This window comes from Oryx dammah, unplaced genomic scaffold (assembly GCF_014754425.2).
Source record: "Oryx dammah isolate SB20612 unplaced genomic scaffold, SCBI_Odam_1.1 HiC_scaffold_24, whole genome shotgun sequence".
NCBI lineage: Eukaryota > Metazoa > Chordata > Mammalia > Artiodactyla > Bovidae > Oryx > Oryx dammah.
The window spans coordinates 11,236,482-11,257,226 of NW_024070208.1; the positions used below are offsets into that span (position 1 = coordinate 11,236,482).

General features: G+C 40.7%; 2 protein-coding genes across 3 annotated transcripts in view; one reads left to right on the forward strand and one right to left on the reverse strand.

Moving 5' to 3' along the window:
- CNMD (chondromodulin) overlaps positions 1–8,906 on the forward strand; it is a 35,645-nt gene extending 26,739 nt beyond the window's left edge. Inside the window, exon 7 of one of the 2 annotated variants that reach the window (XM_040267176.1) lies at positions 4,557–8,906. In XM_040267176.1, the coding sequence (XP_040123110.1) occupies positions 4,557–4,772 (216 nt within the window). In that variant the 3' untranslated portion in view covers positions 4,773–8,906. The remainder of the gene's footprint in view (positions 1–4,556) is intronic. The other variant, XM_040267177.1, reaches the window with a different exon arrangement.
- Positions 8,907–19,602: 10,696 nt separating this feature from the next.
- SUGT1 (SGT1 homolog, MIS12 kinetochore complex assembly cochaperone) overlaps positions 19,603–20,745 on the reverse strand; it is a 40,540-nt gene continuing 39,397 nt past the window's right edge. Inside the window, exon 13 of the mRNA XM_040267175.1 lies at positions 19,603–20,155. Within this exon, the coding sequence (XP_040123109.1) occupies positions 20,054–20,155 (102 nt within the window). The 3' untranslated portion in view covers positions 19,603–20,053. The remainder of the gene's footprint in view (positions 20,156–20,745) is intronic.

A 20,745-nucleotide genomic window follows, 5' to 3' on the forward strand; every position in this document is an offset into this window, starting at 1 on the left:
GGAATTTGATTACTTAAAAATATTTCCAAGCATGTGCCCTGCACGCAGCACACAGATTGAAAGTACTCTTTCCCCCTATGTCCACGATAGTCATCCAGTCATCAGATTTTTGCTGAGAAACTGCTCTTTTCCAGGCCCTGTGCACACAGGAGTAACTTCTGCCCTCGAGGGCACTCAGTCCATTCAGGAGACAGACTCACATAGGGGATCGAACACGTCAGACGGAAAGCTTGAGAACTGGTGTTTGTAAGGATGACACCAACATGCTAAACACTTCTCAAATCTTCAACAAAGTGTCGTTTATCATTACTATACTTTGTAGGGAGTGAAATCAGAAAAATAAGTACTTATGTGTAACTAGTGTTTTAACTAAATAATAACCTAGTATTTTAACTAGTTAGCAAAAAAATATATGCATTTATTTTAAATGTATACAACGAAAAGTGAATTTACCTTCTACAACAGATACCCTCCTCCGAGCAGTCTATTAACAATGGCTCTTTGCCCACTTCCTCTGCATAAGTGTACACACACACACACACACTTTTTTAACACGAAAGAGCGTACGTAACTTCCTTACTTTGCTGTCTCTCCAGTTACAATACAGTATTTTAGGAATTCCACTGTATCTCTTACATGGATCCACCTCATTCATTTTAATGGTGACCTTGTATTCCATTGTGTGGATAAATGTATAGAAATTTAAACAGTTCTGCTTTGGTGGGCATGTAAACATTCCCCCAATACCATTAATAGGATATACCTAGTACCTCCTGCGCAGGGTATGGGGAAGATGTGACGTAATGCACATGAAGCTGTTAGCACAGTGCTTGGCACATAGGAAGTACTAACTTGCTCCATGTTAGCTATTAGTCTTATCCATACTTCTTGTACATGAAGGGAGTATATCTTTAGCACAAATGGGACTTCCCTGGTGGTGTGCTGTGCTTAGTCGCTCAGTCGTGTCCAAGTCTTTTCGACTCCATGGACTGTAGCCCGCTAGGCTCGTTTGTCCATGGAATTCTCCAGGCAGGAATACTGGAGTGGGTTGCCATACCCTCCTCCTCCAGGGGATCTTCCTAATCCAGGCATCAAACCCAGGTCTCCCGCATTGCAGGCGGATTCTTTACCAGCTGAGCCACTAGAAAAGCCCTTCCTGGTGGCTCTGTGCTGTAGGCATTTAAAAAACTGCAAGTGCAGAGAGTCTTTCTCTGAACTCCCCTTTTCTGCCTAAAGACAAATCCTCCAGAAGGAATTCTATTGTCATAAATCCCCTCCCCGGGAGTTTCATTAACCAGGGAAGATGGACTCATCACAGGAGAGTGGAAGTCAGCACCACATTCAGACAAACTTCATCACAATCATACCTCCAATGTGTCCTTCTAAGGGTCCACTCATCTCTCCTAGAAGTCACTGACCCTGCCATAAGAGATCTACATCCCCCCCTACCCTTTCCTATTCAGATATTTAATCCTGAATTTTAAGCTGCCTGGGAGAGTTACTCATTTGTCCTAGGTTATCTCCCATTCAGACGGTAAAGAATCTGCCTAAAATGCGGGAGACCGGGCTTCGATCCCTGGATTGGGAAGATCCCCTGGAGGAGGGAAAGGCTACCCACTCCAGTATTCTTGCCTGGGGAAACCCACGGACAGAGAGGCCGGGCAGGCTACAGTGCACGGAGTCGCAGTCAGGCACGACTGAGTGACGAACACTTTCTCACTTTTTAGCGCAAGTACTGACGCACGTGGGTTTACTGGGTCACAGTAGATGGGAATTTTACATTTTAATGGAGGACACTAAACTGCCTTCCAGGGAAGGCAGCTACAAGTCTTCAAATGTAATGCAAGGCCTCATTTATTATCAAACTTTGTAAACAGTCTTGGGTGTAAAACTGCGTCTCCTGTCTTGGCCAGTCTTTAATTATCTGTAAGGCTGAGCATCTTTTCGTACACGGAGAAGTCATTTGCGCGTTTTCTTTCCTGTTGTAGCCTACTCAGTCCTTTATCGTATCACGTGTTGCAAGTTATTTTCTAGCTTGTCATTTTAGACTAATATTTACATTTTAAAAAGACGTAGAGGAAAAATTATTTTTGAAGTAACCCAAGGCTTACTAGAAAATTCAGGACGCCATGGTACTTCATTCGGTAAAGCTCAAAGAACAATAAAGGAATAAAATGTGAAGAGACAAATAGAAGTTAGTTTATTCTCCAGGCAGCTGGCCTCCCTGCACCTGGGTCTAGGAGGGGGCTTCAGCCCCTTTACTGGAGGTGGGTAGGATGTGACTGCACCCTGCTTCCGGACTTCAGGGATCTGTGTTCCTGAAAAACTTCCACACAGCAGTTTCTTCCTTTCTTGTGTGGAGCTTGTAAGCAGGAACATCTTCCCTACAACTTCCGTCCTTCCCTTATCCCTTTAAGGAAGTATCTCAGAAATATCTCAATAATCAGAGATTTCTGCCAACTTTTTAATCCTAACAAACTTTTGTGGGCCCCTCAGGTCAGATGCCTCAGCCAGCAGGCTTGTTGGCTCCTCCTGCCACGTGGGCGTGTGCGCCCAGGCGTATCCGACTCTGTGCGACCCCATGGACTGGAGCCCACCAGGCTCCTCTGTCCACGGGATTTTTTAGGCAAGAATACTGGAGTGGGTTGCTGTGTCCTTCTTCAGATCTTCCCAACCCAGGGACTGAACCTGCATCTCCTGAGTCTCCTCCATTGGCAGGTGGATTCTTTACCACTGAGCCACCTGAGAAGCCCCTCAAATCGGGAGTTTTTTATTTTTGCTGTCCCAGGTGAACCTTTTTCAAGATATAAAGCTGGAGGAGGAAATGGAAAGTCTGAAGAATTAAAAAAAAAAACAAAAACCTGGTGTTAGTAAGACAAATACTTTGATGACAAATGTGAACATAAGCTTTATTGGATGGTGTTGAGGAATTGTTAGTCTTGTGAGGTGTGGTAATGGCAGTGTGGTGCAGGAAAATATCTTATTTTGGAGAAACATTCTAACATATTTATGGATGAAATGTCACAATGCTCTCAAGTCTCTTTAAATTTACTTTAGAATTTTAAATACTTAAAAAAAATCAAATTTGACAAAAGGTTAGCAATTGTCAAATCCAGATGATGTTCAAGTACACGATTTTCTCCACTTTTCAGTTAGGTCTGAAATGTCTTATAATTGAATGCCCCCCACCCCTAAAATAGTTGAATTAAAAAAGTATACCAGAAAAGGTGATAGGGTTGCTTAAGTTCACTTGGCTCACTGAAGTCTAACCTATGTTGGTGCTGCGTCTCCGCCAAGTTGCTCCTCCAGGAAAGAGCTTTAAATTGAATAAAGTATTTCCATTATTGATACAGACTCCCCCCCCCATTGTAATGCAATGCCATAATAAAGAGAATATAGAATCTATAACCCTAGAAATTCATGAAAAGGAAACCCAGATACACAATTTGGCAGGTGCCAAATTTCTTCCAGTTCTGTGATCTTTCCAGCAGTGAAAAAGATTCTGTAGGTGACCCTGGGACTTCCCAAGTGGCTCAGTTGTAAAAGAATCTGCCTGCTAATGCAGGAGACATAAGTTCGATCCCTGGATCGGGAAGCTCCCCTGGAGAAGGAAATGGGAACCCACTCCAGCATTCCTGCCTGGAGAATCCCATGGTCTGAGAAACCTGGCAGGGTACAAACAGTCCCTGAGGTCACAAAAGTTGGACACCACTGAGCAAGTGAGTAACAAGGTGACTTTTAACTTCAGTGCAAGTTTGTAGTTAACTATCATCATGGCACAAACTAGCAGGTCAAGTTTGAGGTCTTCAATCTTTACACAACAAATGGTGCCCTTTCCCGAGGGCTACAGACCCTTATATTACACGAAGGCAGAAGCTAAGTGTTCTCAGCCAGTGCAAGTGGAATAGCTATCTGTTGTTAGCCTGGACCAGTGAATTCCAAATATGCTCCCCAGAGCCCTGGAAACCATTACGAGATGCCAGGGGGCCTCAGCAGCCGCAGAAATGCTACTTTTGAATCAGGCTTCCTTCCTATTTTCCTACTTAAGACAAGTTGAGCCACTACTGAGTGGTAACCATGGCTCACTGAAGGCATGAGGGAACTTCATGCGTGCTGAGTCGCTTCAGGCATGTCTGACTCTTTGTGCCCCCATGGACTGCAGTCCGCCAGGCTCCTCTCTCCATGGGATTCTCCAGGCAAGACGACTGGGGTGGGCTGCCATGCCCTCCTCTAGATCTTCCTGACCCAGGGATGGAACCCCCGTCTCTGTCTCCTGCATTGGCAGGTGGGTTCTTTACCACTAGTGCCACCTGGGAATGGAGAAACTTTACCGTAACATTAAAAAAAAAATCTTCCTCTAAGTGACCGATCAGGCAGGGTGGAAGTTCCTTCATCTTAGAAGAGTTTCTGAATGATAAGGTTTTAAAGATTGAAAGCGCCTTACGGAAAACAGTGATTGCTGGTACCACTGAGACATTTAAGACCTTATTTTAAAATAATGTATGTGCTATAAACGTCTCCTCATGAAGGAAACACAATTCTCTCTTATTTCACAGCAGCAGGAAGGAGAAACCATGACATTCGACCCCAGACTGGATCATGAAGGAATCTGCTGTATAGAATGCAGGAGGAGCTACACCCACTGCCAGAAGATCTGTGAGCCCCTGGGGGGCTACCACCCGTGGCCCTATAACTACCAGGGCTGCCGTTCAGCCTGCAGAGTTATCATGCCTTGTAGCTGGTGGGTGGCCCGCATCCTAGGCATGGTGTGAAAGCACTTCAGGGAGCAGGTGCTGTGAAGAAGTCAAACTCCAGAGACAACCAAAGCTTGGGGCATCTTGAAGCTAAAGGGACCATAAAGTATTTTTATGTTCCATCTGAGCAATGTTATTCGAGACACTGAACAGAATACTTCTCAACTGCTTTACAGAACTTTACTCAGAATTGCACATGTACTGAGAGGGTAGTTTTAAGTCTAAACTATCATCATAATCCTTTTATTACTTGCTATTGTTTTGCTTTTCTTTGCCAGGAAGGTCTGCTTTTAAGCCTTCCTTACCAAGCTATTTTGAAATAACCATGAAAAATTACTTACAATATATCTCAACTGTACACTTGAGTTCCTTTTAAATCAAGTCACTGACTAAAACGATTGGCTTCTGTTATTTGCTCAGAATTCCTGTTTTTCTTAATCTTTACTGTTTTTTCCTAGTCTTGCAAATGTGCCCCCAGAGTTCCCAGATAAAAATGAGACAAAAAAGGGAAAATGGGGTATCTAATGAAATCTACCTGAGAGTAAACCTAACCCTGAAGGTGGCAGCTCACGGGAAGTCCTGGGAATAGGAGGCTGGCCTGTTGAGAGTCACGTCCAAGAGGAGAGCACTGGGACAAAGAGCAAAGTGCAGAGCAAGGCTAACCAGACTTGTGGGGAAGCACTTGCACTGACATTCTGAAACCGGGTCTTCACATCCCTTGCAATCTGCTTTCAGTTAAGTGGTCTTTGGGCTTGAAGCAGCATAATGATTTCTACCTTTGTAGTACAAGCTGGGCTGCTGACATAGTTCAGTTACCAGCTGAGTTACTCTCCTAGTAACACGGTGGGCAGCGCTGATAGACACGGCTGAGGAGGAATGGCGAATCTCAGGACCAAGAACCGTCTTTAAAAATCGAGACATCAGGAAGATGTACAGGGATTTTGTATTTTTGACATTTTAGTTTTGACTCTCATAGTTTTGAGATTAAAAATCTTCCTAAAGAAAGTAAGTTTTCCAAAACAATGCAAAGATTCAGAGAAATGAAAGGTTGTGATACCACAATAGTCCCAGAGTCTAAAGACATCTTACTACTGTACATCTAGTTTTCAAACTTGGTTATCAGATGAACACCCATATACCTACATTAAATGGGATGAACAGCAAGTTAGGTCTTTGGAGAAAAAAGGGATGAAGGACAGACACACCGACATGTTATGTATGGCCACACTGTTCAGGGGGCAGCAACTTCCTGCAGCTACAAATTTTACATTTTCAAAATGGTTGCCCCTCTACTGAGCAAGTCAGTGCCAATGGTTATGCACACCACCTCCCACCTCATCACCCAGCAGCCTGTATGTCCTTGCCACTGCAAATAAAAGAGGAAAAAAGACGGGAGTCAGTGATCCCACCCCAAAAGTGCTTGCGCTCTCCTGAGGCAGATGACTGGGCTTCAGCACACCGAAGGCCTTGATAGACTTGGGAGCACTGGGCTTCTGGGGAAGAGAAGGCCTTCAATGGGTCTTCGAGGATGAGCAGGAGTCGGCCAGGCGGTGATGGGAAGGGCATTCCAGGCAGAGAGAGCAGTTCCGGTAGAGGATGAGGCTGTACGGTTAAGCAGGGAAACGGAGCATTCAGGCTGAGGCGGGCGTGTCAGGATGGAAACAGAGGCAGAAGCTCCAAACAGTATTGCATGTCAACTTTGAGTTTACTGGGGGAAGAAGGAACAGGAGGAAACGGTAGCCCACCCCAGTACTCTTGCCTGGAAAATCCCATGGACAGAGGAGCCTGGAGGGCTACAGTCCAGTCACCAAGAGTCGGACACGACTTAGCCTATTGAACACACACACACAGAAGGCAAAGGAAACCAACGGAAGGTTTTGGGCAAGGAGGGGGCTGGTCGTTTCCACTTTACATGGAGCCCCTTGGAAGCTTTCCATGTGGGAACTGAAGGGTGCCAGACTTAGCGGGGAGAGCAGGTCACAAGGGAAGGAAGGCTGCCTCTTGACAACGTGCTCCCTCTTCAAAGCACCACAAGTAAATGAAATACAGGTGCATAACTTGTTTAATAGATAATGGGATTATGCTGTTATGAAAGTCACTTGGTACCTAAGGAATTCAACATAGCAGGGGAAAAAATGGATGTTTTAAGGACAAAAAAGAAAATGTGTAGTTGCTTGGTTGCGTCCAACTTGGTGACCCCATGGACTGTAGCCCACCAGGCTCCTCTGTCCATGGGATTCTCCAGGCTGGAATACTGGAGTGGATTGCCATGCCCTCCTCCAGGGGATCTTCCCAACCCAGGGATCAAGATCAGGTCTTCCACATTACAGGCAGATTCTTTACCATCTGAGCCAAAGCTCTGAGCTTTTTAAGGACAGAGGGGAAAGTCAAAGTTGGATTAAATGCAGGAATGACAAAGAGACTCAAATTTTTCAATGAAAAAAAACTAAAGGTCTTTGAAAGAGAAGAATCAAGTGTACAAAGAATATTTGGTTAAGGGAGAGAGGACACTGCAGAATACAAACTTTTCATGAACTGCTCCTAATCCCTAAGGGACCTCTGACCTGGTCAGTCCAAAAGCTGCAAATGCTGCCCAGTTTGCAGTGCTGAACCTCGACCTGTCTTTTAGCTAATCCTCAGTGGTGAGGCAGACCAATCCTTAGGACACCACAGGTTCATTTTCAAGGTCCTCAAGTCCCATCTTGACTCAGTAGTCTTAGATGTGATCGGTGCTGCTGTGTCAGCAGAGAAAATGAAGAAACAGTACTGCTGGGTTTCAGTAAGTGATCCACGTCACATTAACATATCTCATTGAACAAATTTCCTCTGCAACGTTAAAAACTTGCTTAACCTCATCCTTAAACATCCTTTCTACCATCACCTCAAATAACTGTTGACACTAAAAAAGCAAATATATTCAGAATAATCACTTAACCCACTCAACAGTTGTTCTTATACCAGATTTTATTATAGTCCGAAATACAAGCTACATTTTTACAAAGTAGAAATTCCTTGTGTGGGAATAATATTTATTTCTGCATAAGCTGAATATGCTGATTTGTTTTATGTACATTTATTTTATAGAAATGTCACATTTTCTCTTAAGTTAACTGACTTATTGAGGGGAAGGAGGGAGTCAACAAAAATCTACATGCAGATAGCCCCAGTAGCATATGCAGAAAGGTGCAAATTTGAGTCAACTATGCAAACTTTAGCAAAAAACGTTTTACAAGCAGAGTGAGTTTTGCTGTTTATAAAAGAAAGCTGAATTCCTCTTAAGGGCTTTTGTACATATATGCATGCTCATATTTTATATGCATATACAGGTTTCACTTTGAAAAAGCCCAGTATGTTAGAATCAAATTTACAGAACCAGTTTTAGTATTGAGCCAACCAGATTTTAACCATATTTTATTTAAAATGCTTACATTCAAAAGTAATCAATTTACATACAATTTTTAGGTACTTCCTCTGTAAAGGTAAGTACATCTATATATGCATTTGCGCATGTATTGACGTAGCCTAACCTAGCAATAGCTAATGCTATTTTCTAAGGTATTTTGGTTGACTGAACCTTTACCATGTCTTAATAGTTTTTAAATCAAATATACAAGAGTCAGTCTTTATTAGGATCTATGTTACTACCATAGGTTGATAAAGATCAGTAACAAAGCTATGAAGAAGTCCCTAGGTTAACCACCAAGTTATTAAATACCATTTGTTTTAAGAAGCATACCCCACTGTAAGCTCCCTCTATGAGTTTACTAGTAACGTTACAGATGTCACGTCACATTTCTGTTCTTTCTGTGCCTGCTTCCTGTGCAAAAATTCTCTTCCTATCAAATTTCTGCAATTGAATCAATCTCCCTTTTCTCATCTGTAACACGGCTGCAAAAATCTCAACAGCAATAAGATAGTCTGGAAGAAATACTCTCTATACACTTTTTCTTAAAACTAGCATTACATTTGCACATTTACTTGCAGTTTCTTAAAAACATGATTTCTTTAGCTTCCTGTTCTTCAGCTTCCCAAGGTGTGGATTATTTACCAAAAATTTTCTTTTCAACCACCTATTTATTTCCTTAACGTAGACCCATTATCCATCTTTTTATGATGGATTTACTTTATACTGACACAGTCAAAGACCTGGAATAAACTTAACCAGCATAAACTTTCTCTCGGCAGGAAATTATGCTTTTAAAGGCAAGTGGTTTCTTTTTAATTAAAACCATACTCCTGCCTAGAAGGTGCTAAGGAAACTACAGCTACAAAGTGAGAAAGATCCAGAAAGCTCTCCCCTAACACACATCCTACTTGACTTAATCAACCAGCATTATGTTTAATTCATTTAGCACCTATGTGTAATCATACAACATCTGAGAATATTCCAGTTGCTAAAGAAGTTGCCTTATTTAAATCAATACTATGATATTCCATATATACTCCACGGATACTGACTACTCTAGTATTCTCTGCTCCATTTTAATAATATCTCAGCAACGATAAATAGCATATTGTCCAAATGGTCTCAATTTGCTTCACTTGACTGAAAAAGATTTATCATGTGCAATACCACATGGTTATATGGATTCAATGACTTGTATCATAATGACCATAAGGTTCTGTTGACAGAGGAACAAAAATCACCACTAAGCACCCCTCCTCTGCCTCACATCTACATTAGAGGGAAACAGATTCTTCACAAGGACAAGATTCCACGTAGCTTTTCACCTGTCTCTATAATTTTTCAGAAATAAGACATCAGAGATGAAGAGCGCTAATAACATCACTTTCTAATCTTTTACACTATGAAATTGCTTTCTTAAGGGTAAGGTCCCAGGTCACATACTTTGACGTCACCAGGTCACAATAAACAGATTTACTGGGCCCTACAAACCTACTGAGTCAAATCTCGGGAGGAAAGCAGTGAGAGCCTACATTTTAAGAAACAAGCTTCCCAGGCAAAGGTCGTTCACCCTCAAGCTTTCACAGAACACCTTCCCAACGCTGTAATTTTTAGTTGCCTGGCATTTGGGACAGTTGTCAGAAGATGAGCTCAAGACTGGGGTAAATAGCTTAAGTTTTACGTAAGTTAAATTCTACCTGTGTAAGTGAAAAAACACTTATGAAGAAAGTATATGAGTGTGTCTGAGAAAAAATTCCTTTGTAAAACTAAAGATTTAGACTAGTAAGTATTTAAGATTCATTCTGGCTCTAAAATTCTGATTTTTGTTTTGTCTCATGTTGACAAGGAATGGAATGCAAATACATGTTTAAGGGAGTATAGGTCCCAAAACTACTTCTAGTCTTGCCAGATGGCCCATAAAAACATGCCTGCTGATCTTTGACAATTCTGTTCAACATCTAATCCTGTACCACACTTACTAAGTTTCTGTTCATCATCAGCTGTTCTAATTAACCCAATTTCACCTCAGTATCTAGTCTTCTATACTTAAGATTCCAGAACAGGAAACAGCTTTGCTAAACAAAGATTAAACTGAAATGTAGTATCACCTGTAATGTGAAAAGAACAGAAATAAATATTTCAATAAAATATTGACCCTAAGGATTTCACATATAACCATTAAGTCATAAACTGTAACTCAAATTCATTCACAGCATCAGGTGTTCAGAGTAAAATTCCACTGCAATCCCTGTTAGATTTATAAACTACATTTGACTGCATGTACATTTAATAAAACTTGAAGACATAAACTGTGACAGCACCGAGAACAGGGTTTCACATTAAGCTGAGGCGAGCCCTGGCATTAGCTACCATAGCCTCACCAGGACCACCCGCAAGGCCCTAGGTGATGGAGGCCCCCACCACCTCCACCCACCCAATCTCCCCTCACTCACTCCGCTCCAGCCCTGCCGCCTCCCCACCTCCCCAGCAGCCACTGCTCCCTCTGCTGGCAGTGCTGGTTCTCAAGTATCTTCCCAGCTCCCTCCACTTCCTTCAAGTCTGTGTTTAGGCATCACCTGCTCACTGAGTTCTCAACTGGGCTCCTACATCAAGTGTCAACCACCGATTGTCCTCTTTGCATATGCAGTTTTCTCCCTTAGCATCTAGTTAACACCATTAACATGCACTCTGCCTATTTCCCCCATGAGCTAGGCTCCATAAATGCAGAGAATTCATTCACCAGTGCATCCCCCTGGTTTGGAAACAGTGTCTGGCACATACCTGGCCTTCAACGTTGATGAGAATGGGTATGATGCCATGAACATGAATTTTTCACTTATCTATATTACTCTATATATTATTCTATTACCTATATTAAAGTGAAAACCCACTCCAAGAAAATAAGTATGGCTTTTGACAGAAAGACCACAAAGGTATTGTTTACAAAAATAAAGTATGCAACTCTCACCAAAGCGGTTCATATAGTATTCAGTATATCTCAGCATTTCTCTGGGGGTTTTCCAGAAAAAAAATGTACTAGTAAGCAGTTCAAATGTTCACCTCCAGAAGTTGGTATGCTTATAAATGAAACTGCTTGATTCACTCTTGGTTTCTAGACCTGTGCACATCTCCACACAAATTCCTAGATTTGTAAAACTCTGGCCTCTTTTACTCTACCTAAGTTTCTTGGGCTCAAAAATCTCTTCTCAAAGAATAACTAACCTAGTAAGAAAGTAAATGTCAGTCCGTTCTTTTAGGAAATCCACATATTTTGGTTTTAAAACACTGAGGGGAAAATAAAAGGAAACTAAAAATTTAAATTAATCACAAAAATACCTGAATATCAAATGGTTTTTGATTAGTTACATAACTGCTATTCCCTCTAGTGATGAAGATAACTGAAGAACAAATCAGATTTTCTCACGACCAGAGGTTAATCATCTGTTTTAAAAATCACTATCTTATATGCAGATGAATAAATAATATCAAGGTCACATATCAAAAACAAAGTACAATTTTAAAAAACTGTTTAGTCTGGTGTAAAATAACAGTTCCAACACTTGCATATCTACTACGTAAAAGGCATTATGCTCTGCATGAAAGGTCCAAAAGTAAGTGAATAATGACGCAGGACACATAGGGTAGAACAGATACCACACGACTAACCCTAAAACCAGTGAAACTCTGGGAGGTGCCTTACAAAGGCATCCCTGAGATACCTCCACATCACAGCTGGAGTGGCAGTGAATGAGAGGGTGTGGAACGGGTGACTTCACAAGAGTAAGCTCACTGAGGACACTTAAAGAATGAAGAGAAGAAAATAAGGACATTTGTCTCTGCAGCGTGCAACATGAAGACCATTTACCAAATTGTGAAGGGTTCTTCTCTATGCTCCAGGGAAGTACTGCAGATACAAAGCTGGAAGCCAGCCCACGCCACCCTCCCCAAAGCAGCCCAGTCACATGGGCGAAGAAATGAGTCAACTGTAGTGACTTGATAAAAGATCAAACTCACAAACATGTTCACTTGCTACGGTGGTTTTGGTTTGCTCTATCAATGGCTCTAACAGGTGCCTCAACCGTAAGCAAATAGCCTGATCCAACTGCTGCAAAGCCAGTGGTGGACAGAGCAGCACAAGATTACACAGCCTTCCTGGAGGCAGCATGGGAGACCAGTTTTGACACAACAGTAGGCAACAGGCTTTCCAGGTTGGGTGGAAGGGGTAAAAACACATGGGATATTGAGAGACAGCAGAAGTCTGCAAGCTAAAAACAAGAAGACCATGCAGTAGTCTTTATGTGGCACACAAAGTCTAAAATATTCACTATATGGCCCTTTACATAAAAAGTATGCAAGCCCCTAGACTATTCCTGTGTGCACGGTGAGGCAGTGAGAGATACAACTGAAGAAATTTATGTATTTATTGCTGAGGCTGAATTTCAAAAGCCCTTCAACAGCACAGGTAACAGATTGGTTACCTTCTTTTTAGGAATTCCAATACTCAACAGCACTGAGGGGAAAAAAAAAAAATCAAGGACTTTATACTTAACTGGCATTTGTTGGCCACATTCTTTTGAGTCAGGACAACTAAGCCCTCACAGCCCTGACAGGTAATCAGCATCCAGGGCAAAAAAAAGTTCAGAAGGGTTAAGTCATTGTCCTCGAAACACCATGATGAACATCAAAATAGGGATTTTAAGATTTCAGATTCATGTTTTAGTATCCTTTCTGCTAGAAAAGTTACCTCTGTGGTAGTCAAAATGAAAGAAACTGATCACTTTGCAACTAATAAACAGCAAAATAGTTAAGTAGTAATTCCAAGGAAATATATTCAATTTCTTAGCATATTTCATAGGCACTACATTAAATCAGCTAAATTAGCAAAGTGTTCATCTGTAGTAAAATGGGTCACAGAAAAGGTCAATGCTAGAGTACAAATGATTGACAAAGCGGCAGTTGAGAGAGAAGCCCCCTGAACTTGAGTCTATAGTTGAGTATACAGTGTGTATACAAGGTACTGCACAGACATTCTACTCCCCACTGACCATCTGAGAGGCAGGGAGCAGGGGAGAGAGGGGACAGACCAATGAACTAACTCTTGCAAAAAGCAACCGTCAGCCTCTGTACACGGATGGAAATAACAGGACAGAATGTGCGGGCTCCAAGGGCTGTGATCTTGCAACTCGCTTTTATAAGCCCTAACAGTTTTCTTCTGTCTTCAGATTTAAATTAAAATGGAATTAAAATCAAAGAACTTCTGAAAGAAAGTCCCTTAACAGTCTACACACAGTCTATATTCTGGCCACACTTCATGATTCTTTTTAAAGTAGTGCTGACAACACGTGCATATTTAAGCTCTGCTTAAGTAAAATACAGATTCAAAATAAAAGTTTTTCGATCAACTTTTATGCTCCTGCTATATTTTTTAATTACACTAATTATTTTTAACCAGCTAACATACCTTCTTCAGACAGAATCCTGAATCTTGAAGGACTGAACTTAGAAAGGCTTTCTATAGTATTTAAACCTCTCAGCCTAAAAGCATGTTGATGTTATCAGCAACATTAAGCAACCGCTCTCTGCACTTTACATATATAAGTACATATAACCCGATTCAAATACTTTGGGGCCAGATGTGTTTGTGAATTCAGAAATTTTAGAATGTAATATAGATATATTATGTATTCTGTAATAACCTCAGCAGGATCTGCAGTAGCATTAGCATTCTGTGAACAAATGAATATTTCTGCAGCAAAATATATGACTATTCATATTGTAAGTTTAGATTTTAACCACTGAGTCACACACACACACAAGTTTAGTTTTTAGAACTATCTGGATTAGGAGAAATGGTTGTAGAATTAACACCTTCAACCCATCAAAGCCCACGAGATGGGTACTAGCTCAGTTTCATAAACAGGAAGACTAGGGTGCAGACATTAAGCACTGGCCTGCTGTCACACAGCTGGTAAGCAGTGGAGTCAGGACTGATCTCCAGCAGGCGCTCCTCAGAGTCCATGCGTTTAACCACTATGCAGTACTGCCACTTAATGCACTTAACGGAGTATCAAGCACGTAGTATGTATAATAGTTTACTGCTGTTCAGAGCTTTCACAGCTTGTGCTGTGGAGCAGTATAGTTGCAAATGCCCATCTACAAACACTGAAGACTATTTTATTTCTATTTTCCTCCATGAAGACATGGAGGAACTTCTGAATGACACCAGGTTCTTGAAAAAGTTTAAAAAAGGCAAAATTACTGAAGAGGAATTTGAGAAGGGGCTGTTGACAAGTGGCAAAAGATCAACAAACACAGCAGATTTGGGGATCTCAGACCTGGAAGATGACTGCTGATTCCCGCCCCTCGGGTGAAACGCCCAGGAGTGGGGAATGTGGGGACCTCATCCCCACTCGGCAGACAGCTCAAGCTTCCTTCTACTGAACATCACAACTTCAGCAGCTGTCGGGAAGCTGCTGGTGCAGAAACGGCAGATGTGAGGGGTTTCACACTCATGGGCATTTTACTAAAAACATACCAGCCGTGAAGTCTTAACAGAAGAAAATGTAAATTTACTTAACCATAAGTAACAGGTGTCAATATTTACTTTGATGGGTTACTTATTTGGTGGCTACTTTATACTTATTAAACTTAATATAAAAAAATCATTTTGGGGCCAACAATACTGTTTTTGAAACATCTTTTTTATAACTGAACCTTGTAAGAGAAAATAAAGTCAATGAGATATGTATGAGAAGTCTCAATGCATACGTAAGAATTAAAAAAATCTGATTTGAAAGCACAGCAAAGGTACTGGAAGATTCCAGACAAGCCAAAATTCAGAACATATGTAAAATGCTAACATGATTGGAACAAATGGAGTAAATCTTTTTTTTAGTATATGTGCTGCCGAAGCGAGCACTGGAGTAAATCTGAATCATTTCAATTTCACTGAAAAAATCAGGGATTCACTGATCTTAATACGTGTAACTAGGCAGGAGAAAAACCTTAAGACAATTTTAGCATTTGAACAAGGAAAACTCGTGTGAGCTCCCAAGTTTAATGAACAAGAATATGTCAGGAATAACGTGCTAGACTTCTTTCAACTGTACAGTTTTAAGTATATCTTGTTTCTCTGTAATTATCTGCATTTGAGAAAATAAAAATCTTCCACACAAGTCAGGACCACTTGCTTCTAATTACCTCCTCAAAGGGCAAGAGATCTAGACTCCTAGTAACCTTTCCTACTTAAGAAACTGATGATAATACTCTGATCTTTAAGAAATATACTTCCCAGCCCATGTATAAGAATTTAAAACTTCAACTTGCACATTCTCTGCTTCACTGTCAGACACTTGATGCATTAATAAAAATCACCGGTCACCCAATTCATTCAGCTATAAAAAGCGTGGGAACTGGAGTCTGATGGGCCATGCTCTGTTCAAATTCCAGCTCCACCGCTTGTCAGTGGCGTGAACGAGGCAAAGAACCTAACTTGGGCCTGGCTTCTCTGATCTGATAGGACAGCATCACTACCCCACAAGACTGTTACAAGGTAGGATAGCCAGAACACACCCGGCCCATAAACAGCCCTAACAGCTGGCACCATTACTGCCCTCACGGCTGAGCAACGTATATGACTTTAGCTGATTTGGGGGCATAAGTTTACTGAAGGAGGAAGAGAGGCTAAGAGTTAAATTCATTTCAGAAGCAAATCGGAAGAGTAGCCCTCAGTAGTTACCCTTTTGAGTAAATCACTATTTCTGATTTACCCACAAGTCCTCGAGTATTTCCAAAGTAAAATCTCGTGGTATGTGTAAGATGATTTTACAGGAGAATATGCACTGTTTGAGAAAAAAGAACCCGGATCAGTGCTGACAACCCCTCATCTAGAGCTACACATGGGGTCTTCCCTGCTATTCCGGTGGTTAAGACACCATGCTTCCATTTCAGGGGGAACTGGTTCGATCCCTGCTTTCGGGGGAACTTACGATCCCGCATGCGCACAGTGCAGCCGAAGATAAAAATTGCACAGGACCCTCCTGGCACAAAAATCACTATTTTGTCCTTTTAGTCCTTTTGGCACAGAAATCACTATTTTGTCCTTTTAGCTTTTGTATTTCCTCCCCCTTGGTTCCTCCAATGCAGAGATAATGGATATATACATATATATTATTTTTTTTGGATGGAGGATACAGTCATCAAGATATCCATACTCTTATGGAGCTAAAATAGCAGGCAAGAGTGTAAAGGTGAACTTTTTATAGCTAGCTGGTACAAAAAAAAGCAGCTTGAGTAACAAACAAAAACACACACAAAACACCCAGAAACAGGTTCACCTGTTTTTGGAAATGTCAGTTAATAGCGACAAGTCAGAGACACACACTCTAATCTGGGTAACGAAGGTCCCCATAAAATGAAAGTTCACTGGGCAGATCAGAGGGTCATTTAATAGGCAATACTGCTCTGGGTCAATGATGTCTATCTCTCAGATCAATGACCTAATTTGACGTGTAGATAACTACGGAAGGAGAGAAAGGTAAAATAGGAAAGGAGAGCCAAAAAATATTTCAGTATTGAATTAAAATGTCTATCTAAACTATTCATAATAGCATAGTGACATAACTTCATTTTAAATGTTCACTTGAAATTTATCTAAATTTATTTAGGATAGGTCAATTATTTTCTTTATCCTATACAGTTAACCTGCTAAGAACATACAAGTTTTTCCAAATTCAGGGAGACAAGAGCAATGATGAATCGATGTCTTGTAGTTAGTGAACACCATAAATCAAAGGAATGAAATGCTGGGGTCAGGGGAAACTATAATAGTTATTAGTACAAACCAATCTTTTTCTTCACTACAAATAAAGATAGAGAAACCAGGTTATTAAAGGAGCCACTAACTGCCTTTGTTAAAGACTGAACTTGCTGGTTAGTACCTCTGAATCGTTAGGACACAGGACAGCAAGTTACCAAAACTGACCCTGGTGTTTCAAACCTTTTGGTGTAGCCACCTAAAGAGATTACTTTATAGCAAAATTTAAAGCAGCAGATTATCCCATTCAAGATTCTTTGGAGACAGTAAAATTCTGGGAAGTCATCAAAGTGCAAATAATTACAGAAATTAGGAAAAGAGAGGCGCTTCCCAGGTGGTGCTAGCGGTAAAGAACCTGCCTGCCATGTAAGAGATGTGGGCTCAATCCCTGGGTTGGGAAGACCCTTGGAGAAGGGATTGGCAACCTGGAGAATCCCATGGACAGAGGAGCCTGGTGGGCTATAGCCCACAGGGTGGCAAACATTCGGACATGACTGAAGCAACACACACACACCCCCACACAGACACACACCCACACCGACACACACACCCACACAGACACACACACACACACCCACACACATACCCCCACACACACACGAGATAAAGAATCTAAGGAAAAAAAAACATATTCCAAGAATAAACATCAAAAAAGAAAACACATGCTAAGAGGAAAAAAACGTATGTTCTGAAAAAACAAAAGCCTAACTAGAGTAGGAATGAAGATCTGAGAACTGAAAATGGGAGTGTTGGAGTTTCCTGGTAGCTTAGTGGTTAGGACTCCAGGTTGTACTGCCATGACCCAGGGGGGAGGGGAAGGGAGAGAAGAGGAGGGGAGGGAGAAGGGGTAGAGGAGGGGAGGGAGCAGGCAAGGAGGAAGAAAATGGGAGCCTAGAAACAAAGTGGGACCAATTAATACCCAACCTGAGAGAGTAGACAGTAAGTTAAGAGGCTCAAAATGAAGTTTTTTAACTTTCTGGAGTCATAAATTTTCATTGCACAGAATGGTAAAAGAGAAGCAGTACTTTAGCGTGTTACTTTAAGGCAAGCCATCCAAACCACTTCTTAAAATTCCTTTCTTCACCCATAAACCTACTGTATTTAGACTAGGCATTGTGTAACATAGTCACGTATATCAGGAACACCAAGTGGCTCAGCAAAATCCTGAATCCCACATTGTTAGGCAACAGAAAAACAAACTTTAGATAATACATCCTTTAAAATGCAAGAAAAACTATTAATAGTACTAGAACCTTTTCAAAAACCTGACTTCTGTTATAACAGTGTCATTCCTAAAAAAGAAGCTGCTTTTAAGAGGCAAAAACGCTTCCGTATTTAGAATCATGGACTTTTAATTAAACTTTAAGACCCTATAGACTATTTACAGATTAAGGACCTAAGACACAGGAAGGCTGTCAGCCTGTTAAGGATTTTAGAGCTAATGGGTGGCAGGGACTTGCTGGAGCCAGGAATCTTGTCTCGGGGTTGTTCTGCAGGCCTCTGACTTCCTAACTCTGTAACGAGAGCCCCTGAGGACTAATGGTACTGAGAAAACATCACTGGCTTGTTTCCCAAGCAGAAAATCTTACAAATTCATACATGCAAGAACTTCATTTTGCCTTTTCTTTCAGTGTTCAAGAACAACAAAAAAAGTAGCCCATTAACTCGAAGGGGCAGAAAGACAAGTGAAAACTGCGGCATGCATAAACAAGCAGTGACGGCAGGCCAAGGTGTGGTCAGGTATCACCTCAACTCTCCTTCCTCAAGAACTCTCCTACACATCACGTCAAATGACTCAAATCAAAAGGCTGAGAACCCACTCTCTTTGGACATGATGGCTAATCTGCCTCCCATTTACGCCATCCTCTGCTGTGAGGGTACATAATACTGCTTTGCCACAAAATGTCAGTAAGACCTAACAGACACCAACCTCGAGGGCACTATGGCTCTGAAACCACAACGGGAAAGCCCATCAGGCCTACAGGTCATCCGTGGCCTCTGCTTTGCAACAGCTTAGACTGCCAAGAATTGTAATCATAGAACGCTTTTTCGATCTCAAACCTCTATTTATAATAAGTTCACCATTCAACCATTCCTTCATGAATGTTAATTTTCTCTCTCTGCTAGATTATAAAGTCTTTGAAGTTAATGATCATGTCTTTTGGTTTTTGTATTCCCATGGTATCTATTTATTCTAGAAACAGAATACATACTAAATATATACATATTAATTTACCCTCTCAACAGCTGCCCTAAACCACCAAAACTAATCATGGGGCTGTGAGAAGAGAGATTTTCTAATAAAGAAAAAAAACACAAAAACCAAATCAAGCCACCAGTGCTGTAATTTCAGGAATCCTGCTGTGGCAAAAGCAGCAAGAAATGGAGCTGGGCTCTTCTAAATTACTGTGTGACCCAGATTTACAGATTAGACTTCAGTATAGTTAATTTACAGAATAGAAAACTCAGGTGTCAATGTTTTACACAGGAATTTGAAAGGTAAGGACCAAAATTCTCAGTGCAATTACAAATATTTCTCATAAAAATAATCAAATGGGAATTCCTTGTGATAAATAATTTCTCAAAGTTTTCATTAAAAACTTAAGAAAAAGGTAAATAAACCAAACTTTTTCATAGAAAAATTGTATTTACAACTCCATTCAAAAGCAGTTTTTAAAAGCAAACAATCTAACACTGAAATTGAGAAATCTATGCTCACCCAAAGTTGCCAGGTCTAATAAATTATTAATAGAATACTGCATCGAAAATAAGGCAATAACCCAAGATATAACCATTAATGATTTCTCCACTCCCACTACTAGGTAGAAATAATCTGTCTAGTAGCAAATGATAGTTCATTCCATTTCAGCATATCTGAAATCCTTAAGGACAAAAGTGATAAAATGTGATCTTCATTAAACTTTCAGAACACTAGAAAATAATTTCTAAAGCACAGAGAGGTAAAGAGGTATAATCTCTGAAAAGATGTACTCAGTGTTCAAAATTCAAGAATGCAATATTAATACACAATGGGCATTAGGTGAATATACGCAATACAGTGATAACAAATTAATTTATTTAGTACTTTTTCCATTCCATATCATCAGGAGGATTGATTTCAACTTTCCTTTTACCTACATCAGACCAGTTGGTACTCAAAACTGTACCACCAGACTCCATCTGCAATAAGAAATAAAAATAGATTAATTCTTGGACCATATAATCCAAACAATTATTTTTCAAAAAATATTCCAAGCACAGAGCACCAAACACAAGCTATGTTTGGCTCCACACACACAACACAATATGTTAATGTTAGGCTTTCCAGGTAAGTTACTATACTTTGTAAAAATCTGAAAAGGAGACTCTAGTTATGTAGGAGGACCATGTCCACAGACACTACCATATAAAACACCATGTCTCCTTGCTGACCAGCATAGAGGTATATACGGAAAAACCACCTTCAGATGAAGCTGGCTCCCAAGGAAAATGATGATATAATCTCTTTTGCAGAGCTTAATAAAGATTTTGCAAAGTAAACTCTTTCTGGTTGGACAGAACTCTAGGAGTCTCTTAATGTTCTATGTCAAATACATGCAAGTGTACAGTGGAATTATTTTTGAATCAAGGTACATACACATACAGATATAGTGTCTCAGGAAAGAATCTGCCATCTATTTACTACCCACTGAATATAACAGCTACCAACAATCTTAGCATATTCATAAATACATTAAAAAAATAAAGCTCTAGATACTGTTATCTTGGGG